This window comes from Podarcis liolepis, assembly GCF_965112155.1.
Source record: "Podarcis liolepis genome assembly, chromosome: 3".
In the NCBI taxonomy this organism is placed as follows: Eukaryota; Metazoa; Chordata; class Lepidosauria; order Squamata; family Lacertidae; genus Podarcis; species Podarcis liolepis.
Window position 1 is genome coordinate 35,168,246 of NC_139557.1, and position 27,696 is coordinate 35,195,941.

The 27,696-nt window shown below is 40.2% G+C and overlaps 1 protein-coding gene across 19 annotated transcripts in view; it reads right to left on the reverse strand.

Annotated features, from left to right (window-relative positions):
• Positions 1-27,696, reverse strand: part of LOC310703246 (dystonin-like) — a 303,015-nt gene that overhangs the window by 137,344 nt on the left and 137,975 nt on the right. For all 19 annotated transcript variants that reach the window (XM_083495364.1, XM_083495375.1, XM_083495358.1 and 16 more), the window contains 20 exons: positions 26,235-26,389; positions 23,266-23,728; positions 23,030-23,158; positions 22,790-22,867; positions 22,519-22,680; positions 22,317-22,421; positions 19,812-19,907; positions 18,819-18,944; positions 17,765-17,917; positions 17,344-17,498; positions 17,040-17,166; positions 16,210-16,393; positions 13,552-13,709; positions 12,483-12,661; positions 12,011-12,149; positions 10,647-10,840; positions 7,573-7,735; positions 7,018-7,101; positions 5,544-5,651; positions 4,046-4,144 (listed from right to left, as the gene is read on the reverse strand). In XM_083495364.1, the coding sequence (XP_083351490.1) occupies positions 4,046-4,144; positions 5,544-5,651; positions 7,018-7,101; positions 7,573-7,735; positions 10,647-10,840; positions 12,011-12,149; positions 12,483-12,661; positions 13,552-13,709; positions 16,210-16,393; positions 17,040-17,166; positions 17,344-17,498; positions 17,765-17,917; positions 18,819-18,944; positions 19,812-19,907; positions 22,317-22,421; positions 22,519-22,680; positions 22,790-22,867; positions 23,030-23,158; positions 23,266-23,728; positions 26,235-26,389 (3,057 nt within the window). The remainder of the gene's footprint in view (positions 1-4,045; positions 4,145-5,543; positions 5,652-7,017; positions 7,102-7,572; positions 7,736-10,646; positions 10,841-12,010; positions 12,150-12,482; positions 12,662-13,551; positions 13,710-16,209; positions 16,394-17,039; positions 17,167-17,343; positions 17,499-17,764; positions 17,918-18,818; positions 18,945-19,811; positions 19,908-22,316; positions 22,422-22,518; positions 22,681-22,789; positions 22,868-23,029; positions 23,159-23,265; positions 23,729-26,234; positions 26,390-27,696) is intronic.

Here is a 27,696-nt window from a genome sequence, read left to right on the forward strand (position 1 = left end):
TCTTCTCTGAATCAGTCCGGACTTCAGTCATCATTATTTTGGTCTCGCTGTTCCATCTAGAAAGCTCCTCAACCTTCTGTTTTAACTTTTCCACTAAGTGATTGCTATCTGCTAAATCATCTTTCAGTCTTTGAATTTTCAGGTGGTTTTCTTTTTCTTCTCTTGTCTTTTGAAGGAATTGTTCCTGCATTTTTTTTAACTGTTCTTGTAGGCTGGTTGCTTCCCCTCTGCTTGAAACAGTTCTCTGTTCAGCTGCCATTTTTTCTTGCTGAAGAGAAGTGATTTGGGAATGCAATTGCTGAATAGTAATTCCAGTGTGTGTGTGTGTCCTAGCCAACTCTTCCAGCTCCATCTTTAACAGTGCCTTCTCCTTCTGAAGTGACCTCAGCTCTTCTTGATACTTCATATTTATTTTCTTCAGATCCATGGCTTCTTGCATTACCTCTTCAGCTTTGCCTGTGGTTTTCTGCAGCTGCCTGTCAAGCTCCTTCAGCTGCTCCAAGTATCCTTGCTCTACCAGCTCTTTCTGATCCAGCTCTACTTTAAGGCGCCTGAGAGAATTATTGGCATCATCCAGTTTTTCTTTCAGTAAGCGAGCCTTTTCTTCAGCAGACGCATTCTGCAGTTCAAGTTCACACAGTTCGTATTTTAGGTCTTTGATGGTTTTCTCGGACTTTTTGTTGGCAAATGTTAGCTCATCCACCAGTTGCTGGAATTCCTCAATGTTTTTCAGTTCTTGCTTTTCTCTGAAAATGTCTGAACCTGTTGGCAACAGAGTTTCTTGTCCTATTATAGTAATTTGCCTTCTGACTTCAGTTATTTCCTTTTCTCTGCACTTGCTTTTCACCAGACTACCTTGAAACTCCATGTCTTGTTCCATTTCCTTAATGAGTTTCACAAGTTTCTCTTCTTCAGCAGTCTTCTTCCTCAGCTCCTCCATCAGTGCTTTCTTTTGCTGCTCTAAATCTTGAAGATTGGTGTCCTTCCTTCTTAACTTATCTTCAAGAGCGTCTCTAGCCACAGCAGTTTCCTCTAGCTGCATTCTGAAAGCTCTGAACTTTTCTTCAACCATACTTCTCTGAGCCTCAGTCTTCAAAGCGAGCTGCTTCACACGCTCCAATTCCTGCTCTGCGTCTTCTTTCTCTTTAAGAGCATCCTCTAGTTCCATGCAATAGCGCTTTGCTTCTTGCTCAGCCTTGGCTTTCTGGAGAGAAATCTCCTCCATTTTTGTCTGCTGCTTCTTCATTTCTTTCTCTGCATCGGCCTTTGCTTTTGGAAGTTCTACTTCCAACTGGAACTTCTGTTTCCTCAATTCATCCAACATCTCCTCAAGCTCGTTTATCCTCTCCATAAGTTTTTTGTTCTCACTCATTACTTCTTTTTGCTGCTGCTCCAGATCAGAATATTCACCACGTACTAGTGCCTCCTTATTCTTCAGGATCTGCCAAAAAAATAAGGCAACAAGAAACATTGAAATCCATTCTTTTAAAACGTTAGGTAATGTTGTAATGTTAAAATGCACAGTTGCAAATACTTACAAACTTCAACTACAGCATGTCAGCAGCACAGACTGAGGGATTCCCACCACCACTGTCACCATCAGAAAGGGACCGTTAGTTAGAGTAAAGAGAAAGCTGCATGAAGGAATCCACCAGCTGAAGTCCTCAAGAAGAATCCCTTTGCTTTCAGGATAAGAGTTGTTTCATAGGTTGAAGGTGATGCCCAGAAGCTCACTTGCATGAGTCCTTGCTTAAAAGCTACAGAGCAACTTCTCAGCAAAACACACCATGCAAGAAAAAAGCACTTCCTCATTTGATGGTTAGTTGAATAAGAAGAGGAGAGCGTTTTAGTGTAAAACATGATACAATCAGCAAGAAACCACATTTAATTAGCCATGTCCTTCAACAATAGTTATTTAGGCTCTGAACATAATGCTCTTTCTTTTAACAAAAGACTAGCACAACGTTACAGTATCATTAACTCACCAAGACATACTAATGCAAAGGCAGCTTTATTTCCTTCTGGATTGAATTTAATTCTTTCTAACTATTGCTGTTAAATGAGATTTTATTTTCCAGTAGATGTATAAATGCAACATCTACTGGTATATAACACAAACCACAAGATACTTGGAAACACCAATGCTAAAGATCATTAAAATGTAATAATTTAATTATCTCCCCGCCCACTAATCCTGATCAGCAAAACAAGTTGTCAGCTGGGAGGTTTCTGTAGCTGATGTTGCTACATAAATGAATAAAAGGAATGATTATGCAAATCAACAGCTTAGCAGTTTGTTTAAATATTGCAACTCCATTGAATCAGTTTTAAATCAATTTTCGCACCGCACAAAGACATATTTAAGTTTCAAGTGATGATTAGGAATGATTTTGAAGTTGAATTTATTTCTATAACACTATTATATTTGTTATGATTGCCTCTGATTTTCAATACAACTATGTACCTCTTTCTTTTTTATTTCTTCCTTTTGGCCTATGCTTTCTCTGCACATTCTCGATTCAAAAACTGGCTGTTCGTTTCCTGTGTTTCCATACTTTGTTCTCCTGACATCCTCTCTCAGTTTATGATTTTTGTCTTCTTCGAGTAGCTTTGAATGGTCATGTACATCTTTATGCAGCACTGACTCAGCTAGAAAAAACCCTTCCTTTTTTAAAAAAACATATCCACTTCCATCTCTACATTTTCTTTGTGAACACCAGTGAATAGAGTGGTCAAAGCACCGACAACATTCTGTGTCAAACTCTCAGCATTTGAAGATTGCAAGAAAGGGTATCTTCAATTTTTTCCTTTCTTGGTTCATGTCCAAATTACCCTTCCTCAAAATTATTTTGCTTTGGGAACTGGCCAGCACTACATCACTATTTATTTGAATAACATAACAACACTGAATTCATATTTTGGTTGATGTTGCTTTGCATCATACCACAATTTAGTTCATACACTTTTAGACTATGCTGTATAACTGTGTTTTCTACTGTGTAAACCTTTGAAACAGCACAGAAACAAGTTGTGCTTCCTTGGCCTTCAACATTTATTTTCTTTGGAATTTGTACAGTCTTTCTTGTGGGGTAGCTGTTCTAAAATTGCTGCTATCTAGAGACATATTATGTAATGTATTAGTAGTATTCACCTGTCAGAAGGACACGTGTCTTAATTGTTGCTGCATTGTCTTACTGATTCCTTCCTTGGTTTTAAATTGCTTAGGGCAGTTTTGCAACAATGGCTAACAATTCACCAGCTTGAATATTCTCTTCCACCTTTATCAGTACACTGTGAGAATATTTTTCAAAGTCTTTATTCAGGTTCTCAGGGTGCAACCTTTCTGAAAGGCAAGTGGGTTGTTGAATTGGGCTAATTCCCATGGGATAATGCCCTGCCTTCAAACTTCTATTCTTTATTCTCATCACAGGCTCAGAATTAGTTTTCCCATGTACTCTTGCTCTCTCCTTCAGTGAAATAGATCATTTAAATTTCTCCTCCGTTTCATCAGCAACATGCACTGCCTCCACTGGCAGCTTTGTCTGCCTGCCATTTTTATTTGCAGACTGAATAGAAAACTCTTTTCTGAATTGGCCTTGTTCAATACTATACATCACAGGAACTATTGAGATATCTTTGATTGCATGCAGATGCCTCCCTTTGCCATACTTCCCAACCCTGTCCATCCTGTCATCACTACTTAGACTACTATCAAATCCAGCTGCTAAGTTGAAAGCACGGTGAGAGAGCTTATAAGCCAATAAATATAAAGGTATTTTACAAGTTTCTCAGTACCTTAGGGAAATTCTCATATAGAACCAATATCCTGCAACAGAATTTTAGCAAACTAAAGTAGTAAAAATAGTAAGGACAATGACAGCGGATAATTTCAGGTCAGTCTTGGTGTTCACTGGATACGTGATGTCAACCTTCATTTTATATCTAGAGAGTACGTAAGGAGTTCACATCATCTATCCTTATACTTAAAAAAGTATAGCTGTCTTAGTGGTTTTACCATCCCTTTGAAAGTTATCTGCTGACTTACCTCTTCCTCCTCCAGCCTTTTGAGAGAGTCACCAGCAAACTTTATATACTGAGTCATCAAGGTCACCAAAGCTGTGTAGCGTGTTCGTAAGTCCATAAACTGCAATGAAACAGAGGAACAGTACTGATCCATGCTGAAATGGAGTGTCTTAAATTTATTTACTTTTATATAGAACAAATAAAGTTACAAGATGATTTCTGAAACAAAAATGCACTGCGTCTTCCTAAATCATAATATACAAAACACATTAGAAAGATTACCCTGAGTCCAACAGATTCTTAGAAGAATCAGTGTAACAAACAGAGTGTTGAGAGGAGTTGACTTCTGTCTGCTTTGGGGGTAGCGGGTGTGGAGGGGCTCTTAAGAATGAAAGATGAAGGACCAAATTCATCATGGGATTAACCTCCTAACCCCTCACGCCTTAAATCATTTATTTTATGAATTATTGAATGCAATGAATCCCAACACATTTTTCTGTATGAAGCAGGGACATCATTCAGTATGTTATATTAGAAAAGGATGCTTCAGGGTCCCGAAAAGTCATGAGGGTTACAGCCATATAAAGGAACATAACCCTTCGTATATCATTCTGTAACTCTTTGTGTTCTGGCTATCATTCACAGAGTCTGTGATTATATTGCACTTAATCTATCGATTGCACTTAATCTCTAGCTTGCTGATGGGTGAGCTTGCAAACTCTAGAACAAAGAAATGTCTATTTGCAGCCTCATTTCATTAACAGCCAGGGATAGGTTCCAAACGCTGGTCATTTTGTTGTACTTTTACCCTATGGTCACCAGTATCCATTTTAATCTAAGTTCTTTAGATCCTTTAAATCTAAAGAACTCCCTACCTACACTGAACTTCTAAATTGCCGTGATTTTGGGTTTTCCATTTACAAATCCTCATTAACTCTTTTGGACACATTAATCTACCTTATGCTGAATCAGACCAACTGTTCCGGCCAGTTCAGTACTATCTATGCTGATGAGTAAAAGCTCTCCAAGGTACCATCCACCAGATGTTCCTTGTCATGCAACCTGTGATTCCTCTTGCTAGAGATGCCAGTAGTTGAACCTGGAACCTTCTTCATGCAAATCATGTACTCTACCTCTGAGCAACCACCTCTCTCCAGAATCACGGGCACTGGCCACAGTCCATTCCACAACTGCACATTTGCACATTCCACTGAAGTTGATGATATGGAAACTGGTGAAACTGTACCCTGGAATAATGTGGTAAACTAATCTATGTAACACTGGCAACTTCAGGTGACTAATGTTTGCCACATTGGGCTCTCTGGCTGGATATATTGTCCAAGTAGCTGTAGCCAGACTAGCCGCACCCAAAATGAAGCAGCAGGGTGTAACATGATCAATTACTAGCTTTGTATATTTATACTGAAAGTATTTCATGAACGTGGCTCAAAAGCTTTCACAATGCAAAAGTGGAATGTGGGCCATTATAAAGCATTATATATTAAGGCACGTCCAACTACCTCTTGGATAATGAAATCAGAGGAGCTCTGCATTCTTCGGCGTTTCACTGGAGATTTTTGCTGGGAGTCAACCATGGCTCTGTATGTCATCGTTTGCAACTCGTAGTCCTGCAGAAAATAAATGGAAATAGGTAAACCTGTAAGCTACTTGTTCCATACTAGGAGTCTTTCAAGTGCCGCATAAATTCATCTGAGTACTAAGGACTATGGGTGATATCCAATGGCGACTGGTCTGCTGACAGAAGGGGATCTGTCAGGAGAACTGGGAAGAAGGCAATTTTAGGCAATCCCCCTATAGCATTCGATCTGGACAGTTCCAGATCCCCCTCTAGATCTGGACAGTTGGAAGGTGGGGAACACCTTCCAGAACAGATTTTGAGGGGGAGGGGATGCAAGGTATTGGGAGGGAAAGATTACCTCCTGTCAGCTGAGTCACCAGAAGATATCCTGGATATCCTGTGACACTAGGGCAGTGAAGCTGGAGTGTAAAAGACAATGCAGCTGCTATGGAACTCACATTAGAACTGGACTGGGAAACAGCAACTTCCCTCAGCTCAACTGGCAGGTTTCATTGATGGTTTTCCATACAAAACCTGTCACTCTGGAAACAGAGGTAGAGATAGGAAGAATGCCTGCACACAGCTGAACAGGACTACAGGAGATTTCTCTTGGCTTTTCTCTGTTGCTTTGGTGACAGGTAAAGCTGCCACTCAAGTGGGTAGGTTGGATTGTCTGATTACAGACTACACCCTGCAGCACAGGAGAGGATGGATGGTGGGGTGGCACTGTTCACCTGACCACTGTTCCGTGGTGCTGTTGCAGTTTAAGATAAAAAAGGTAAAGGACCCCATGACGGTTAAGACCAATCAAAGGCAGCTATGGGATGCAGTGCTCATCTCACTTTCAGGCTGAGGGAGCCGGTGTTCATCCACAGACAGCTTTCTGGGTCATGTGGGCAGCAGGACTAAACTGCTTCTGGTGCAATGGAACACTGCAACGGAAACCAGAGCGCACATAAATGCTGTTTACCTTCCCACCGCAGATATACCTATTTATCTACTTGCACTGGCATGCTTTTGAACTGCTAGGTTGGCAGGAGCTGGAACAGAGCAATGGGAGCTCACCCTGTCGCGGGGATTCAAACCACTGACCTTCTGATCGGCAAGCCCAAGAGGCTCAGTGGTTTAGACCACAGCGCTACTACAAGATATAGGGGCAAGGTAAAGCGAGGTGGCAGCAAGGTCAGCATTTTGCAAATGCACTGGAAGGAGCACTGGATTCCCTATGCTAGAGGTCGCCCTGGCCCACTACTGCTGCCAGCACCCACTGACACAATGCAGCCTAACAATGTGGATTGGAGCAGCAGCTGTGGCAGGAACAGCAACATGTGAAGAACATGATGCTGAACAATGCTCACATTTCCACAAAGAAATTAAAAAAGAATAATAACTGTGCACAGAAGTTATAGTTTTACCTTTACTGCAGCTGAATACTGCTCTGAGTGCTTCTGGCATTCATCTAGCTTGTTTTGTTTCGTCTCTATTTCCGATACTAGCACCTGTAAAATAAACAAGAGAATTTTAGTATGTAACAGTATCAACCTATGCAACTTCCCCCATCCTAAAGGCTAGTGTTCTACTTGTTTTTGAAACATACTAGACTGAAAACTTGAAAGTTGTGTTTATGTATAAAAACTTAGCATGAAAGTCTGTTTCCCTGTGGTCCTCTTTATAAATTACCTTTGGCTCTACAAGAAAAATGGAAGGGGGGTAACGTTGCCCCTCAACCAACATATGCAGAAACACACTAGATTATTAATAATGTAAGATACAGAGGTATATCCAGTACACTGCTTTAAAGGGAAAATTTCTTATTAGCTGAACTGAAACTGGCTGTCTTTAGCTTAGTTATTAATTCTTTACATCTAAGCCCTAGAACAAAACCTGCATGTTATAAGTGGATATTTGTTATCAGCTCACTACAGAAAGGTGGCGTATAAACAAATTAAATCAATCAATCAAGCTTTTACCTTTTGCTGGTTTAGCTGTTTGGCCAGAGCTTTACTGTTTTGAGGTGGGTTTTCCTGGAACCTCTGCTGAGTTTCTTCAACTTGCTTGATCCAGTTATCTAGTGTACCATATGTATCCCTGTAGTACTTTAGGGATTTATTGATAGCTTCTAAGTCACGCAACCTGGTTGAGTGAAAAGCAAGCTGTTTCAGTGAGGAAGAACAAACTAGTAGCAATGACAATAAAGAACTAACCATCATCACCACCAGCAACCTTACAATAACCTTGTAAGGGCAAGTCAGTATTATTATTCCCCCCCATAATAAAGATCTTTGGGGTGGGTACTAAGTCTGAAACAGAACAGAGATTGCCTAAGGCTACACAGTAAGTTCAGGGCAAAGGTGAAATTAGAAATTTCTGGTTTGTAGCTCAGCGCTAGGCTACACCACTTCATAAACAGCTGGCTGTCAGAAGCCATCATTCGGCTAGATGTCCTTTTCTCAGGGTTTCTCCTGCAAACCTTCAGAATGAAAGGCTTTGCCAATTTCATAAAAAAGGAACTCTCTGAGTTCTTTTTAATTTCCATGCCTTTTTTGAGGAGCTCACAGTTATCAAGAAATGTATTAGTTCTGAGGAATACATGCCAAAGAACACACATTCCTGGGTTCATAAAGCTCCAGGCAACCTTCTATCTCTCTATCAAACACCCCTTCATCTTTATAGGAAGCCAGATGTCTCTCCCTGTGTTCGTTATTTCAAAGGGCTTTCTCTCTCTCTCTCTCTCTCTCTCTCTCTCTGTCTGTCTCTATCTACAAGTTCCTCATTTCAAATGCCAGGCATTGAAAAATAAGTGAATCCCCTGCCACAATAACCTCCAGATTTAGACAAGGATGCTTACATGTACCAGTGTATTTTAGACATAAAAAGCTACTCAGGGTGACCACTAGAGGGAAGTTACCGTATGCAGAATTCAGCAGAAGCTTAAAAAACAAAAGGAAAAACGGAGCAGTCACATTCCATGTCCTGAAACAGTATTCCTCAGTTGCAAAACTTCAGGATTAGAATGTGGAGAAAAGACTCACTTTAGAATAAATTCCCAATTCTTCATATGCTGACTAAATCCATGGTCGTTAGGGAAAAACAGGTACCTAGTCTATTACAAAAGTCTTTATAGAAAAGGGCCTTGCAATCCACAGGAATAATAATAATAATAATAATAATAATAATAATAATAATAACAATAATGAACTTTTTTCCTGCAGTTTTCAAGTTTGAGGCAGAAAGAGAAGAAGAAAAGTGAAACATTATGTGGTAATTACGATAACTGCAATCCTAAAAACTGACCCGTGGTCTACTGTTGTCTACCACTTGGGACGCCCCCGCAGAAAGCTGAACTGTGGAAAGTGAGGCAGTGGAAATACTGTTGCCATCAGTGCTCCCAACAGCAGTACCCAGTTAAGACACTGAAACAGAGCATTTTGAGAGCTGGGGCCATGGACCTGCTCAGTCCTACCTCAATCCATTTCCCCAGCCTGGGCCAGCCTGATACTGGTGCAGCAGGAAGAATAAAAAAACACACACGCTCCTTCACCAACCTTCTGGCTTGGCCTGGCCTGGCTGAGGCTGTGAGGTAATAGAACCCACACCTCCATATCTCTCTATGGCCCCTCTTGTTCTGTGAGTAGCAATTAGTAAATAATGTGGGCAATAGTTAAAATGGCTAAGTTTTATACAGCTGAAGAAAAATTATACTGATAACTAGCCAGGGTTTTGTTTATATATATATATATATATATATATATATATATATATATATATATATAAACAGGAGGGTGAACATTTGTAGGGAACAGTCTGTTTACAGTTACAAGCGGCAGTCGACACAAAATCTGTTACCTCTTGTGCTCAGAGCGCCTGAGTGTTGATGGTGAACTGCCAGCACAGTCAATTAAGCTGTCCGAGAGAGGCAGCATTTGTTTCATGTTTATCTCCCAAGCACGCAGAAGCATTCTCATTTGCCATAAATAAGGGTACCTTAAACTGTCAGGACAGAAGACTACCCACACAGTGCTGCCTATTGCGAACCCAGTGCTTCTACGACAGGCATGCTTTCCTGAAGATAGCAAGGACTGAACCAAGGGAATCACAGACGTGCAGTATGTATCTTGCAGAAGCCACAGTGTGGAAGTTGCTTCCCTGTGGCTTCTTTCCACATCGCAGCAGTAACGTGTGCGCAGGGTCATTGAGGGGGCCACATGGAGGTGACAGCCCTGGGTTTAGTTGGCCCTGCAGCTTCTTGCCCACCGGGCAAATCTTTCCATCTCCTTCGCTCTTAGAGAAAAGCAGGGAGGTGGAGGCAAAGAATCCCAGTGCCAATACTAAAGACGCAGCAAAAGAAAGTAAAAATTAAGCGAGAGGGAAAGAAAGGGGAGGAGAGACTGTTGCTACTAACAGAAGCTGAAAAACAACAAAAAGTAAGCCTTAGGAGGAGGTGCAGAGAAATGTGCTTACTGAGGGTTTGCTTCATATGCAGTGTGTAAGTTTACTGTCAATGCACTGGTAGCAGTTGGATGGATTTGTACAATGGTGGAACTGAGTGTAAAACAGGAATACTTCCACATGCTTGGTGAACCAGTAGCTGGTTTCCCACATATTAAGTGGCGACTCTCCACAGGGAGACTGAAATGGAGCCACGGCCACCACTGGGCCAGGCAGGGGGTAGGTGAAGGCAACAAGGAGCCCAAACAGTGAGATTTGTCCGGCTCCACACACTTCCCTAGGGATGGCCTTGCGTGTGCATGAAGGAACCATATTCACTGCTCAGTGTTCCTTCATATATATGTTATGGGAGCTGTCTTGGAAGAAGCCCTCCTGTCAAAATGACCAAACCAGAGAAGTTTTATCTTCTTTATTTCTTTCTCTCCTCAGTTACGCTGTACATGATGGTTGAGACCTCCTGAAGGAAATTACCTGAAAACACCTAAAATTAACATTTGGACACTCTGCCAAAACTCCAAGACCAACATAAGGTAACCCCACACACACCAAAAGAAAGGTTTCACTCTGAAGTTTCTGAAAAGAAAGGAGTACTAACCTGTTCTCAATCTGAGAATGAACATTCTGCCATCTCTCGGTCAGCTGATCTGCTTTCTCTTTGTGCCAGTCGAAGTCGAGATCACGTTCCTTGTGTGTTTTAAACATCTGATCACTAATTGCTTTAGCTTTCTGGAGTTCGTCTTCTAGAGCATGGAATACTTCTCTTTTTACATCAACCTCTGATCTCCATTGCTGGTACACAAAACATGTGACATCTCAATACAGATCATAATGCTGCTGTTTCAAATCAATATGCATCATATTACTAACTAGTAATAGGGTATCCATGTGGGAAACAAACAAAGCACCCAAATTTTCAGTGAAATGCTATAAAAAATGGTTTTGTATTTGCACCATTACTGCTTCTGTAACTATAATGAAGAGGAATACTTTGCTAATTATAGGCATACCTAAGTTTATCTCTCATGTGGCTAATCTTCCCTGGTCTTCCTCTTCTCAGCAGCTAAGGAAAATTAGCTGCATAAGAAGGAAGGGAAAAGGTTGCATTCTTTCCTGGTATAATTTGGCTGTGTTTTTCTTTTCTGAAGAACCATACGGGAAGGAAAGGGACCAGTGACTGCTTCAGGATCCTCCATCTTTTGTTGCCTATAACAGGCATAGAGAACCTCCAAATGTTGTTGGACTACAACACCCATCATCCCTAACCATTGGCCATGCTGGCTGAGGCTGATGGGAGCTAGAGTCCAGCAACATCTGGAGGAGGACAGGTTCCCAATCCCTGCCCTATAGGGATGGGAGGAAAACCTCAGGATTCTAAACGTCTGGTCTTCTTTTCACATGATGGTGTAATATGCAGCTCAGCTCTTAGCTAAGTGTTACTGGGAAATGACGTAGTAATCAGCATTCATTCCTAATGCACAATATTTCACCAGTCAACTGGCCACATCTCAATGCCACTCATGTTACTTCATTTCCATTCTTCTAAAGGCCAAACAGAAGGCAGGCGATTCAAGACAGATAAAATAAAGTACTTCTTCTAAAGTACTACCTTGTTAAACTATGGAATTTGCTCCCACAGGAAGCAATGAAGGCCACCAACTTGGATACAGGAAGTGTAGACAAATTCATGGAAGAGAGGGCTATTGATGGCTATGCTCTGTCTCCAAGGTCTGAGACAGTAACGCTTCTGTATACCAGTTTCTGAAAGCCACAGGAGAGAGTGTGCTCTTGTGCTCAGTCCTGTTGCAAGTTTCCCATAGGCATATGGCTGGCCAATGAGAGAAGAGGATGCTGCTGTTCTTACGTTCTTATGACAGTATATATCAATCTCCTTTACTTCTTTATATTACTTTAAAACACACCTATTTCTCATTATTATTTTTCTGTACATCATAAGAATACCTTCAACGTAGCCATAAGGTTCTCAATATTGCTCTTGTCGGCAGTTAATGGTTCTTCCTCACATAGTTTAGTCTCATAGAGTTTTACCAGTGCTTCAGCTCCTTGAGTGTTTTTCAGCACCAAATTTATAGTTTTTAACCTGAAACAAAAGGGATCACTTGTCATTCATAATTTCCAAATAGTTCTAAAGTTTTAAAACTTGTTTTAGTATATGATGACTATACGACTAAGATCATTCTTCTATTTGTTTGTTTAAATTTATTTCTGGCCTTTCAACTTTATAAACACTTTCAAGGTGGCCATATGAAATTCTGTATCTATTATTCAATTCAACAAAATATATTTAAAACTGTGAATATACTCAGCTTCCCCTCCAAACACACGCTACATCATCCTATCAAACCTGTCACATGTGATGATGATGATGATGAAAAAGTGTAATAAAATGTGAATGACTTGATGGCTTACTTACTTTTCTATGTAAATGGAAGACATGGAGTAAACCTGATTCATATTTTGAATTACTAGGTTAAGCTCCGACCGCAGAGTAGGAACTGAGGGCGAACCAGCGGCTTGACTGAAAAAATCATCGCATTTGTCTGTGATTGTTTCCAAGTCCTCCTTGAGTCGATCCAGATCCTTCTTCAGTTTCTACAGAACCAAAGATGAAATGTTTTTCCCCCTATAGCAAGGAGCAATTCTCAAACAATCATAATAAGCATCCTTAGGTCAAGAGACACTAACACTATAGAAGATAATATGAGCAAAGGGTTATAGGACCCTTTGGAGCAGCATGAGAGGCCCTGCCTTTGTACCCCTGTGGGAAACCTCCAGTGAATCTCAGCTCCTTCTGAAATTGAAATGAGCCCTTCCATTTTTCTAAATTACTTTTTATTGGGGTTTTTGTGTTACAAAGCAAACAGATAAACAGTGAACGGTACATCTATTGTCTCCACTTTTAATTCTTTGTGTTTTTCACAGTTCGTTTACGTTTGGTGAGAGACATTTTTGTCATAGACATCTTGCAGTTGGGGTAAAGGGGAGGTGGGGAGAGAGATGGGGATATCATTCTTTCATTCTATTGCCTATTCTTAGTGTAAAGGGGGGTTGTGTCCTTCCATTGTTTGTTTGCCCTTCCATTTGTTGAGGACTAGCTAGGGTTCAAGCCAGTAGAAGCAAAATTAGGTAATCCAAGCTAGAACTCCAAAGTCGTAACCACTGCCACACAAAACCAAAAGACTTCTTTGATAAGATCCTTGCTCACTTTTATCTTCAAAGAACCAGTAAAGCTCACCTGCTTGGTCTGGGAATTCCAAAATGAAGGCATTTGTAAACAAACTGCCCCAAACCAACTGGTGGCTCAAATGTTTACTTCACTTTAATTAGCTCTACAAGTGCACATTACTCATTTTAATTTGTAGATGCAACCATGCAGATAATTGTAGCGGTCCCTTCTGAATAAGCTTTTTATGAGCTCATGTAACACGACTGTTACATTTCATGAGCTTTGGAGAGCCCGCAGAGAAGCTCAGAAGACTCACCTCTTGTTCAGAGATCCGAAATACACTTTCATGTAAGTCATCTCTCTCCAGTGGGGTTCGAATCTGCCTAATCAAACGATCTTCACAATTCTCCAAACGAAGTCTCATGTTTCGAACTTCTGAGATGTATAGGTTGTAAATGGATTCTTCATGCTCCTCTGTTGGAAGGAAATGGAAGAATTCAAGTAAAACCAAGTATATTTAATGTTCTTCTGCCATCACACAACAGATATTCTAAAGTCACAGTGCTATAACCTTGTCTGCAGTGTCTCTGCTTCATCTAAAGGAAATGTGCAATTAACATTAATGGAAAGTGGTCAAAAGGAGAAAGGGATGCGCTAACAATGTAGGCAGAAGAGGAAGCATATCTTCAAATTCTTGTTTCCATGGTTCTCCATCTCTCTTTTTTTAAAAGCTAATATGTTTGCTACAACTATTAAAATATACAAAAACTGAAACTTACACTCCACTTATAGTGAGACCTGCAGGTGTAGGGCAGTATATAAATTCAATAAATAAATAAATAATATAAAACTCACCTTTCCATAAAATAATATACATTTTAAACAGGCAGAATATTGCCCACTATGTAGTTTCACCATTCAGATTGGTCAAAAGCCAGTAAAGAATGTTCTTTACCACAAAAAAAGATATATTTTAATAACCAGTTTGAATGCATTTGAAAATTTTCAGATTGTTGTTAATTTAGACCCACAATTTCCCCAGCCAATCATATTTCAAAGGTACCTCTGTACATTTGCAATAACAAGCATAAACAAATCTAGCAAACTGCACCCCCATTTCAAACAGATTTTCTCCCCAAGGGGAAATGTGGAAGTTCACAAATTGGGGTCACCTTGAGCATCTTCTCAAGTGGAGAAATGTAAACATCATAACAGCAGGACACAAAATCAACTTCTTGCTTGCCATGTATCATCATCATCATGTCTAAATATGGGCATCCCCCAAAAAACTAATATGCACATCACTTTAGTCATAGGTATTATCATCCCATTTGTGTATGCACAGTGATTAATTGGATTGTTTATGGTTCGTCCAGAGATGATTTCATAATAAGATGGTATTAAATCTATAGAAATGAATCCCTTATCATTTTCTCCAGATACACAGTCAAGCACAGTATATCTCTGCTCCATACTTATATATTTACTTTAATCAGCTTTCATCTGCTATTGCATTCCTTTCTATATCAGCATCAGCCTGAATGCATAATATAATACATCTATTCAGCTTTATGGAAGCATTTAAGGCTCAGTGATATCATATATTTTCAGAATGGAGATGGAATATTTACAACAGCAAGGAAGAACTTCAAAGACTTTCTTTTAAGCAGATACTGTTTTTCCAAAGGATATAGGGTCCATTTATGACATACTTGCAGATTTATTTATTTTTTAAGGACAGTAAGTAAACAAATGTAAGTGATGTGGTATGATACTCCTGGTATTTTATTTTGAGAGGAAAAATATGTTCCTTGTACATTTGTGTGTAACAGTAACAGATGTTCTTCCTCTTATTGTGCAACCTGCCAAAATAATTGTTCTATTTACTCACACAAATTATTACCAGCTCATTTTAGGAACCCAATTGAGATCTCAGATTGTGTGCCAGTAAAATGCATATTACATTTTCAGCAATTATGCAGGGGCACAAGTTCTTTTATCTGTAATATAACATTTCAATATTTGAATCAGTTCTGAGTGTTATGAACAACAAAACAAACAGAAGGGAGTCATGGGGAGATCAGCTCTTCTTTTTCCTTCCCATTTTATAAGTGATTTTCTCAGGAGCATCTGTGTTAATGACAGCTCACTGATTTCAAACAGACACAAAACAAGTATAGAGAGTTACAGTCAGCTGACCATGTGGGACGCAGGACACAGAATATCACACTTCCTCTTCTGCTATTTGAAAAGCAACATCTTAATGTCTGAACTGGCTCTGAGTGCTCACTGTTAGACCTATGTAACTGCTTACGTGCTGTGGGTTAAACCACAGAGCCTAGGACTTGCCAGTCAGAAGGTCGGCGGTTCAAATCCCTGCAACGGGTGAGCTCCCGTTGCTCAGTCCCTGCTCCTGCCAACCTAGCAGTTCGAAAGCACGTCAAAGTGCAAGTAGATAAATAGGTACCGCTCCAGTGGGAAAGTAAACGGCATTTCCGTGTGCTGCTCTGGTTCACCAGAAGCGGCTTAGTCCTGCTGGCCACATGACCCGGAAGCTGTACGCCGGCTCCCTCGGCCAATAAAGCAAAGATGAGTACTGCAACCCCAGAGTCAGTCACGACTGGACCTAATGGTCAGGGGTCCCTTTACCTTTTTACTACATATTCATGCCAAAAGCATACATGCCAAAGTGTGTGTCTGTTTTGACAACACTGCAGCAGCAACTGTAGAAAAAATAACAAATACTCATGCAAGCTGCTCATTTTTTCCATTTGACACTGTTAAAAAGAATGGGCCTTTGGACTTTCCCAACTCACGTCTTCCACTGGTATCTATTTCCCTCTCTGCTTCTGAAATGAGCACCGCTGTGAAAGAGCCACAGCAGTATAGTTCACATATGTAACATTGAAAGGGTAGTCAATACCATAAGCATCTTGTATGGGAGACTTCTGCACAGTTGATGTGCTATATTTACCTCTCTCTGCAGACTTAAGGAGCTCTTGGTAGTACTGCTTGCACACATTCACCTCCCTTTCCAGCTGAGCAATGTCAGCAACTGAAAAGGCTTTGGACTCCTGGCTGTCTTCAAGGAAGTCATCAAAGCGGGACTGCAAGTTGCTTAAAACCTGCTGGTGTTCACCTGGCAAGAGTGTCTTTATCTAGGAAATATTAAAAATCAGGAGGAGTAATTAAAGTCTTTCTAATGTTGGGCACCATTTTATAAACTACATACTGTTTTGTCAGTTTCTTAAGGCAGTATTTTAATGTTCCAAAAAGGTAATACACATGTTGCTTTGTGAGGGCACCACATCGGAAGATGCCTGTAGAGGAATTGCTCTTTAGTTACTAGAAGAAAAGTCAATTGCAACGACTCATTTCAATGAGCAACTTTCAAATACATACAAGTTAAAAACCCACATAAATGTCCTGGACACTCCAATGAGACCACACAACATGCGCTGGGTGTTTACAGACATTGACATATGCACATTTTAAGTTCTTAGTATAAGAAACACCAATACAACACTGACATACCTTCAGCAATGATGCCCACTATGGAAAACATGGAGCTTCCCACAATCTTAGCCAATCATGCCATAAAGGAAGGTTGTAGCTTCTGAATGCAACCAGCAAACTGTTGTTGCACAGATATAACACAGGAATACGGCACGTTACAGAACCAAATATTCAGGAACTGTGTGTGGCTACACTCAGCTTTAGCCACTACAGATAACTGCTTCCGAATCATGGAATATTAGGCTAGGTATATTTTGTTATGAGTGCTGGAACAGGCACAGAACTTACCGAAGCAACATTACTGGCTCGAACAGTTTCAATTTCATTTGTCAAATAGTGCCAGGAGACCACACTCTTCATGTTTACATGTGATTCATGCCACAGGGCCAGGACATTCTGATATTGCTGTTCAATTCTGAAATGCACAAAGAGGGGGTGGGGAATGACCGAGTCTAAATTAATAATTTGTCAAGTGGCAGTCGAAAGGGTACATGTTATAAATTTCCTGTAGGCTGTGCATAGAAAAGCTCCTGGAAGGCAAATAAGATCAATAAGGATTTCCATGTTTTGTGCACGCTATGCCAGCACTTACCTGTTTGCAGTGTCTATTGCTTCTTTGTTGGGTGGAGGAACAGTAAAACAGACGGAGGGAACCATGGCCTCATTACCGCTTGGACTAATCACTTTCCATTTTGCCCGATGGGAGTTGCTTGCCAGCACACATTCATCATCTCTGTAAATGGTTATCTGGTTTTCAACAGAAAGATCAGAAAATCTGAATGAGTCTAATATACATATATTGTTCTTACAGCGCACTCCCTTGAACATGTGCCACTAGGAAAGTGACAGGGGAGCAAAATTGGGGGCTGGGGGGGGCAGGACCCCACAACTTAAGCCCCAATTGGGAAGGCAGGGACTTGTTTCGTTTGATAGGGAAGAGAATTCCAAGAACATGCCATTAACTGTCTTCATTAACTGCCCATAATTGATTTGAAGAAATCTAAGGTTCCAACCTCAATTTGTCTATAGTCACAGATGGCTTTGATTGGGATGGATGTTTTCAGTGGATTATCTGGATTCCTCGGCTTCAGCTGAACTATTGTCTTTGCTCTCCCCACAAGGCCAGCCACTGTGTTCTTGTACTGCAGGAGCTGTTCTTTCTCTTCCTAAAAGCCAATTTATAAAGAAAACAAGAGGAGGGGAAACATTAGAAGCAGCTGCAAATTAAATGTGTTCTTCTTTGAAACTTAAAAATATGTTTTCTGCTGTTTGTGATATTGTACAAAGCATTGTTCACATAAACCAGAATGGCATCTATGGTGCTATTAGTACTCTCTAACCACCATTGTTTATTAGGTCAACAGCCCTAGACGGCGATGGTCCATTTGTGTAATTCACCACGAAATAGTTGGGGGCAGCAATGTATGTCCCATTTTCAATAGTAAGGGCTAGGAGGGGCAGAGCTGAATTCCTGTGCACTGCTTACCAACCACATTGAGAAGCAGTGGTAAAAATCCATGTCCATGACCTAAGATTCTGTTTGTGAAGAGGATTACGTTTTTATTTTATGTAACTGCATGCTTTGCAAGCTGAAGATGTTCCCTGGCTGTTAGCCAGTTGCTAATAATAATAATAAAAAGAACAGGATAGTTTCTATATCTGGGCATGTCCTAACCAGTTTACTGGCTTGTGGTCACTGTGCAATCTGTTGACACTAAAAGCCAGTCTGTAGGTTGTCCAAAAGCCCCAAATCAATCAAGAGCTGCAATTACTGCTCTTCTTCAGTGGTGGAAACAGAAAGGTACAGAATACTGCCAAAAACGGTCATCTGGAATTATGAGAAACATCTCATCCATGTATTTCACTGACATTGTTTAAGATAATGAGCTTCTTGAATTATTATTTTTGAAGCCAGAATTGTGAAAATAATGGTGATAAAATTAGTTCCCCTTAAGAAAGAACAATTTGTGATGAGATTTCCTTTACTTTTGGGTTCACTGTCTACCTTTAGTACTCTGCTAGTAGAGCACAAATGGCTTTAGCCGAGTATGTATGGAAGATACCTACCATTGACTCTTGGATCAGATCTTCCAGTTTATGAATACTGCTGGACCTATCACAGCTGTATTTTCGATGAACAGCATCTCTTAAATTCTTCAAGTAATCTATGGCCTCTTTGGCATCGTTGAAAAACTAAAAAAAACAACAACCACTTTTGATTTAAAAAATACACCATTGCAAGCTTTGTCCTCAAGCGAGTAGTCAGTACAGCAGTCTGAAGCCCAGGCTGATAATCCAAGAGTGTGGTATACTTTCTTATTAGATGAAGGAGACATAAGTTTCTAAAATCAGTTAGAAAACTAAATGAGCCCATTCACCCCAGGGTATCCCAGCACCAAAGGGGATAAAACCACCAGTCCTCTTTACCCACTGGGCTGCAAAGTTAACAACTCTCTCTGCCTTCAAACATGCTGCTTACAACAGTCTGCAATGCCTACTAGATACTTATGAAGTTAACTGGGTACCCTTTTAATGATCTGTATATGCATTACTTCTTTGCAGTTGGGAAAAATAATAATTCCTGTACAAGGACTTTCTTTCCAGTGCAACCTAGGTAAGTTTCTTCTTTCCTTTCCTGTCCCTCTCCCTCCACTCATTGATGATTGTGGTGTGGTTTGTATTGTTTGAATGGAGAATTCAGAACATGCAGCAAAATAATAATTGCTTCTAAAACCAAGTGGGAAAGGTTACTCAATTTCTTGGCCCATTTGAACCACATGAAAATATTGGTGTGAAAAAAGTAGCTTAAGCCTTTTAGTTCACATCCACTCTGAAAAAATATGCAACAAAACTCATAATAAAAACAGAACAGCACTTTTTACAGACATCTGCAGCAGTAAAATAGGAAGTCCTGTGAAATGTGAAAATTCAGCTTTAGATTTACTGAGGGTCAATATGCTATTATTTGGCATAAAAAAGGATTTAAAAATCCTTTTCTTCTTGCTGCTGTTAAGAGTTAAATCTGTGGTTACTCTACAATAATACCCATGTGTTACGTACCTCAAAATATGCAGTGTTTTCTCTCAGATGCTGTTCAACACATTGGCAAAGCTGCAAAATCCAGCTCCACTGTGTTTGCATTGCAGCTCGGTAGGCCTTAGGGATACAAGCAGAGGAAAGAAGTCATGTTTTGCTGTGCAACAGAAGCAATTCAAATGAGGAAGGGGGGAGATTTGAGGAACTGAAGCCCCTGCCCTGCCCAATTTTCCTACTCAAATGCCTTCGACTTGTTATAACAATAGGAAAAGAAATCACACCAGCCTCTGAACAGATCAAGTGCATTTCTCTACAAAAAGCAATAAAACTCTCTGAACAATTTACTTATTAGAATAACTGTCATTTATAACTTGAATTTCTTGAATGCAGTATTTGCTCTATCCCTGCTATGGTAGAACAGTAATACTGTTGGCCAGCAGAGGCTGCTGTAAATACTTTAGATTTAGAATTCTCCCCAAGCATCTCCCATGGAAACCAGTGGGTGCCTTGTTCTCTGTTAGAAGACGTATTTCAACTCAATTTGCTAAATACCCTACAGATAGTGAAATTGATCTGTTTTATCATTATGAAAACAAGCCACAATAAAGCTTGCACGCTCCCCCCTCACCTCTCCACCTCTGCTGCAGCTGCAAGAAGGTTTCTGAAAGCTTTCTCTTCTTTTTTTTGATTACTTGCAGCTTGTCGTTCCACCTGGAGCTAACCTTTTCCATGCCTTGTTTGAAACAAGTCGAGCACAAATCATGGAGTCATCAAGCTACCTTATTTCATCAAACCATAGTTAAAAGTTAACTTCCGTCTAGGGCTCAGACATCAGACGAAATTGTGGTTAATCAAAAGTGAAAGTTTCCAATCTCCTCACAGCTCTCCACAGAGGTGGAAGAGGAAGTGTGTAGGTCCAAGATTTGTTCCAGCTAGTTCCTTCTCTAGATAAATGATGGTGCACTGTGACATCTGAATGCTGTCTGAATTTGTCTATAAATGCAAACTTTTTAGGAGGTACCAATAGGATATATCTAGTATTAATTTACTTAGAAACAACCCCTGCAGCATCAGCCCCAACAGTACAGTGGTACCTCAGATTAAGTACTTAATTCGTTCCGGAGGTCTGTACTTAACCTGAAACTGTTCTTAACCTGAAGCACCACTTTAGCTAATGGGGCCTCCTGCCGCCGGAGCATGATTTCTGTTCTCATCCTGAAGCAAAGTTCTTAACCTGAAGCACTATTTCTGGGTTAGTGGAGTCTGTAACCTTCAGTGTATGTAACCTGAAGCGTATGAAACCCGAGGTACCACTGTACTGCTTAATAGCCTGAAAATATCATAGAGCTTATCTTCTTGCATTAAAGCCTTATGCTTCAGAGCACAAACCCTGCATGACTATCTGCTTTGTACACATCCTAGTTTCCTAACTGACAACCGCATGATCACATTTGGAAGTCTGAAGGCACCTGTGGTAGTTAGCATGCATTTTAAAACCAAAACAGAAGCACTCATAAATTTCCAGGTGTTGTTTGGACGTTAGATGCATTTTGGACTAGAATCAAGTCACACATTGTAGGCACACGACATGATGCCAGTCTGAAATAAATTCAATGTCCAAACAATATCTGGAGTTTATGAGCAACAGCAAGTGCCTGAACTTCACACCTTAAATGGAAGCAATGTAATGAAACCTTTGCACGTAAGAAAGGCCCAGAAGTTCCATGTCAAATGAAAACACAGAACCACTGCCCTGTCGCAGGTTACAAAACTCAGCCTCACTGGAATATTAATGGGAACTGATGTAACATAGCTCTCAGTAAAGTGTCTAAGGCTGAGTGTCTGATGGACAAAAGCATTAACAACAGAAATCTGGGATGGGGCCAAGGAGGAGAAGGAAAGGAATGGAAAGAAATGGAGTATCTTGCAACAGGGTATGGTTGGCTGGCTGAACACTGGAACTGGCAAGAATGTATGGCTGGCCAGCCCTTGGAACAGCAGCCCTCCACAACGGCTACATTTTGTTGTGGTCCCATTTATTTCATGTCATTGTCATGTCATGTCAAAATTAAGTGTATGCTGTTGCACTTTAAAGATAAACACATTTGTTCTGACATAAGCTTTTGTGAACTACAATACACTGCAACAAATGCATGTAGGGATTGATGAATCTGTCTGTTTCAGTTTCTGTCAATTTCTCATTTTTCCAGTATTATTATTATTATTAACGTTGCACTGTATACCACCCTTCAATATAAAAGCACAAAATACATGATCAAAAACAAGAGCAAAACCAACCAACCAATAACCCCCTCCCCGCTGTACAATTGGGGCAGTGGGTTTATGACATGTCTATGTAGAGCCTGACTGTGAAATCAAATAGTCTTATTTTACTGATCATTTTCTGGAAATGAAGCATGGGGACTACAGACTGCACCCAGAAAACAAGTCTATATTCTGTTTCAGCAGCCCATAAAAAGAGCCTTGAGAGACTCTGTTTCTATTCCTAAGTTATGTTTAACAACCTACCTCAATCGTTAGCCTTGCAGGGTGGTTTTCAAATAGCAATTGTTCTGCTATTTCCTGAACAGATTTGATAATTTCTTCCTTCTGATCAAGTTCTCTCATCAGTTCCTTCCAAATAAAAAGACAATTAGCTTTAGAAGCCAGGAGAAAAAGGGGGGGAAAGTCACATTCAATACTTATTTTTGACTATTTTAACAATGCTTACTGCATGGTAGTCCTTTTTCCGTGCTATATTTGTATTTCTTTCACTCCAGTCATATGCAACCTCCTCCTCTTCTTTCTCATTCAACCATATGAGTTCTCTGGTAGCGCGAGATACAAAATTGTGTAGGGTATCAAGGTGTCTTTCCTGATTTCTTGAGGTGTTCTTGAAAAAGATAGTAAAAGAAATCCATTATTTTTTTTTTTTACTTTAAACCTTTTGTTATCGAAGTGGCAACCAAATAAAAGGTGGGACTGCCAATCAGCAATCTTACCAAGAGTTTTGCATATTGGCTCTCCAGTTTGTGCAATTTGTCTGCATAGCTGAGTTTAAGGGGAGCAGTCATCTGGATCTGTAAAGAACAAATTGGTTCAAAGAATATTATATATATAATGAAGCACATTGCACACATGTGTATATGTGGGGTATATTCCTAATTTTTATATGCTGCTTAATATACAAAATCCCTACACACTTAATATAACCACAACACTCCCCACCCCCAAAGCTGTACCTCACTGATTTTTGCTTCTTTAAGGCTTGACTCAAATTCTTCAATAGCTTTGTGGACATTCTTGTGATTTTCTAAATGACTTTCAACGCTTGGCAAATCCGAACCCCATTCAGCTCGATCAAGTTGCACCTTGAAAGCAGAAGTTGAAAATTGAAGTCGAGCCCTCAAGCGGGTGAGGAAAATGATCAGGCTCAGACTGAATTTTTTTTTAAAAAATGTACATGTAAAGATGTTACCTGCATTTCATCTACCCATCTGAGAAGATCCTGAACAAACTTCATGTTGACTTCCTCCTCTGTTAAATTCTGATCAATAAATGCCGATTTCATCAGAGGTTTTCGGATCTGCATCAATTTGAGTGTTTGCAGTGCACCAGTGTCAACTCCTGTTATGTAGCTTTGAATTAACCGTGGTGGGAAACCTGGGGTGTATGCTGGGGTGATGGCTGGAGTCATTCTTGAAGAAAGACCCGATGATAAACCTGATGTTAGACTCGATGATGTCAAGGAGGGTGATAAGCCCTGGCTCAGTCCAGAGTTTAAGCTGGGGCTGAAGTTTGGTGCAAATCCTGAGTTTAAGCTTTGTGTTATTCCTGATATCATCATCTTGGTCTGTTCTGTAGTCAGTGTCCTCCCCTTGCTGTAGATTGAGGAGCACTCTGCTCTTAAGGCCATAAGGTCATCTCGCACTTTTGCAACCCTGTTTCAAAAACCAGAAAAGCATTTACTGCAGAAGTGAAAAGATCTGGATATCGTCTCGGGATTTTCATGAATTCTCATCGTTTCAAAAACAAAGAATAATGAAACTATCTTGTATTTTGTGTAAAATAAAAAAGGAGAGGGTTGTTATTAAGAGTTCAATCCACACATTCCGGTAAACCTTGATGATAAACTGATAGATATATTAGGAATTTTAAAGTGCAATGGAGCTAGATGGTAATGTGCCAAGTAATAGTGTGTGTCTGGGCATAATAAAGCCATCATAATGAAAAGTAGTGCCTCTGGGAAAGGCAGAGACAGGATCAAACTCATCCTCCTCTTTAAGAATAGAATGCAAGGATTAAAGTAATATACAGTACTGTTGTAACTGTAGCCTCAAACACAACTATTATAAGGTAAGAGAAAATTGAAGGGATCCATTTTGTCTCTGTGTGATGCTTCCCAAGCATCTCTTTAAACGTAGGCACAAAAAGAATATCTATTGTGAAGTGGATTCTCTGTGGATCCTCCTCAATCAGTAGTGATTTCCACAATCAAGATGGAAAGTGTTCAGTCTATTACAGTAGCAAGACTCTCCCCAGAGAAGCTGTGGGGGTCAGGGCTGACCCAGGAGGTATTGGTGCTTGAGGCAAAAAAACCTCCAAACAAACAACCACCACCCCTCAACCTCCTCTGCCACGGGCATGCCATGCCCCCCCTCCTCTTCCTCCATGGACATGCCATGCTGCTGTCACACACCCCACTGCTGGGCATGCCCTATACTGCTGCCATTGTTGCCAAGTTAGGCCCTTTGCTCTAAGTGCACCCACTTCACAGCAACCTTAACAAACAGCAGCAGGAAAGACAGCCACTGCAGCAGCACGCACCAGCCTGGTGTGTGGGGTGTGGCAGTGGTGGAGGCAGGCGTGTGGCAGTGGTGGAGGCAGGGGCACAGCGCACTCCTCAGGCTCCAGATCTGCCACCTGATCTGCAACTGCCTCGCCTCAGCTCATGGGCTGTATCTTTGGAGAATGCAGTTTCTACAATACATTTTTGCATGTGAATGTATCCATGGGAGCAGATGGACCAAAGAAGTGTGAAAACTTGCTCGATCACATTGAGCTCAATGGGACAAATTTAGAGAAAATTCAGCTTTGGAAAAGTTTTTCTGTGCATTAGCAGGAAGAAGAAGAAGAGGAGGAGGAGGAGGAGGAGTTTGAATTTGATATCCTGCTTTAGGACTACCCGAAGGAGTCTCAAAGCGGCTAACATTCTCCTTTCCCTTCCTCCCCCACAACAAACACTCTGTGAGGTGAGTGGGGCTGAGAGACTTCAAAGAAGTGTGACTGGCCCAAGGTCACCCAGCAGCTGCATGTGGAGGAGCGGGGAAGCGAACCCGGTTCACCAGATTACAAGTCTACCGCTCTTAACCACTACACCACTTTAAAGAGACAGATACTTAAATGCCTGTGTTTCACAATCATTTATGTGCATAGTGGGGTGTGGCTTGAACAACTGGCAATATCTCAAAGCATCAGCGCTGTATAAATATAGCCAAGGATATAGGATATAGGAGATCATACTAGTGCACTAAGAAGTTGCATACTATGGCTATATTGAAACATAATGCTAAATTATGGGCTGATGTTTCACAACAACAAGGCTAGCCTCCCCCTGGGCTTATGCACTCTCCCCTTTCTCTCTTCTTTCCAGTTTGGTCACGAATAGCAGACTGGAAGCTTCCACTTCCAGTTTTGGATTAACTGCAGTTTAGTGTGTAACCAAACTGTGGTTAATCTTAACTATGGTTAGGAAAAAAAAGTGTGGTTTGAAATTGGCTTGTTTCCACTAGCTGGATTTAAGCTTAGCCACAGTTCAGGTTGGACAACATGGCAAGCTACAGTTAAGCTAAAATGAAAATAAAGCTTAGACATACACTACATGTCAGAGATGCTTGCAAAATCCAATAAGCCGTTTAGTGTAACGATCTAGGCAGCCAAGCCACAATCTACAGAGGAAAAAGGTTTTGCCATATTGCCATGCCATTTAAGTTATCTAGTTCAGGACCATTTTAGTTACATCTGGGAGATTGGAATTTCTGGTGTATGTGGACATCCTTTTACTTTTAGTGTATTTCTGTTAAAATTGCAGATATTACCAGCTGCAGCCTTCATTATGCTTTTGCATAGCTACTGATAGGAAATAAGATGAATGCTCCAATTTCTTTCTTTTTACATGTTATTTGATTTATCAATAGCATAATAGCATCATCTCATTAATTTTCAATTCTGAAAAGGAAAAAAAACCTAGAATAAACTAGTAAAAGAAAAGAAAAATATATAACTCAGGTGAGCATAGAGTTTGTTACAACTAAGTATTGTCATATGTCTACACAGCTTACTCTGCATCAGAAAAAGAAAGAAAAGGGGCTTTCATGGGCTAGAGAATAAATTCTTAAGCATATATTCACATAAGCTGATATTTCTATATAACATAAATGCACAAACCTCTGGACCAGCTGATCTGCCTGATAATATTTTCCATCAATAAGAATCTGGGCATCCAAGACTTGTTGACGCAGCAGATTCTCACATTCAAGTAGATAACCTGCGATCTCAGCTTCATTCTGGAACTGCAGACCTGATTCTAATCGCTTTGCATCCTGTGTTAAAAATACAACTTGAATTTAATCATGCATTTAACTGGAGAAGAAACTTTATATAAAATACAATGAATATTTTGTACCATTATCATATTCTGAAAATTATAATAGTTACAATATTTTACAATAGTTATCTTTATTCAGACATGCTTTACAATGTTTATCTGTGGATTAACATGCATGGTAAGATAAACCCAAGGTGAAAGTCACATTATCACAGTGATGACCAACTAAATCATATTCAGAATAAGCTCATTAAGATCAGCGGACTTAAGTTAGTCCATTGTTTCAATGGATCTAATCTGAGTATGACAGTCAGATACCTCCCAGATACTTGGGGTTTTTTGGATACCAATCCACATGTTTATATATACATAAAACAGCATGCTTCGTCCAGTGTGTGTAGCAAAATAAGGTGAAAATGATATTTAGACAGCTAAACCAATGTTCATGTGTAAAAACCCATAATATTCCACTTCCTTAACCCAACACACACACACACACACACACACACACACACACACACACACACTGTGTGTGTGTGTGTGTGTGTGTGTGTGTGTGTGTGTGTGTGTAGATTGTGATACTTAAAATATCAAACATTTTAGCTTTTTCTTTCATCAGTAACACCACTAGATTTCAAGTCAGTCATTGGAAACTAAGGTGATAGTCTTCAGAATGATGCGAATCGAGAGAGTTTACAGCAAAGTGCAAAACTTCAAGTGTCCCAGGATCAGACTTTTTTCTGTTGGAAAAAATTCCCGTTCTGAGTTGTTGCAACTTTCTACATTAAAATGCCTTCCAAAAGGTTCCAAAAGCTTTTTCTTTGTGATGGCTGAAGTGCTTTCAAAAATGGTTACAAATGTGTAGTTGCCTTGCTACACACCTTTCTAACATACGACATTGCAAAGACTTGCAGGCGATATTCTTTTTTACTGAACAGGTTCGCCAGACAGTCTGTTTTTGCTGATGGCATTTGCCCTAAGATAACTACAGCTGATGCAATGGTTGGAGTCACAATAATGTAACAAAGGACTGATAGCATTTTGTAGGTTTGGAGGCTGGAGGAAAGCAGTGATAGGAGATTTGCTGGTGGCTTTTAAATGGTATTATAACTTGGCTATCAAGAGGTAGATGTCTTTAACTGCAAGGTGGTAGCTGGATAAAATTATATCATGACAGGGTTGTGGAGTTCCTTTTTAGTATCCTCAAGTAAAATACTAGGGTCTAAGCCATAGGCAGCATTGCTGGGGACATAACCTTTGCACCCATTCTAGAAATTGTAAGTCATCCTCCACCACAACCAC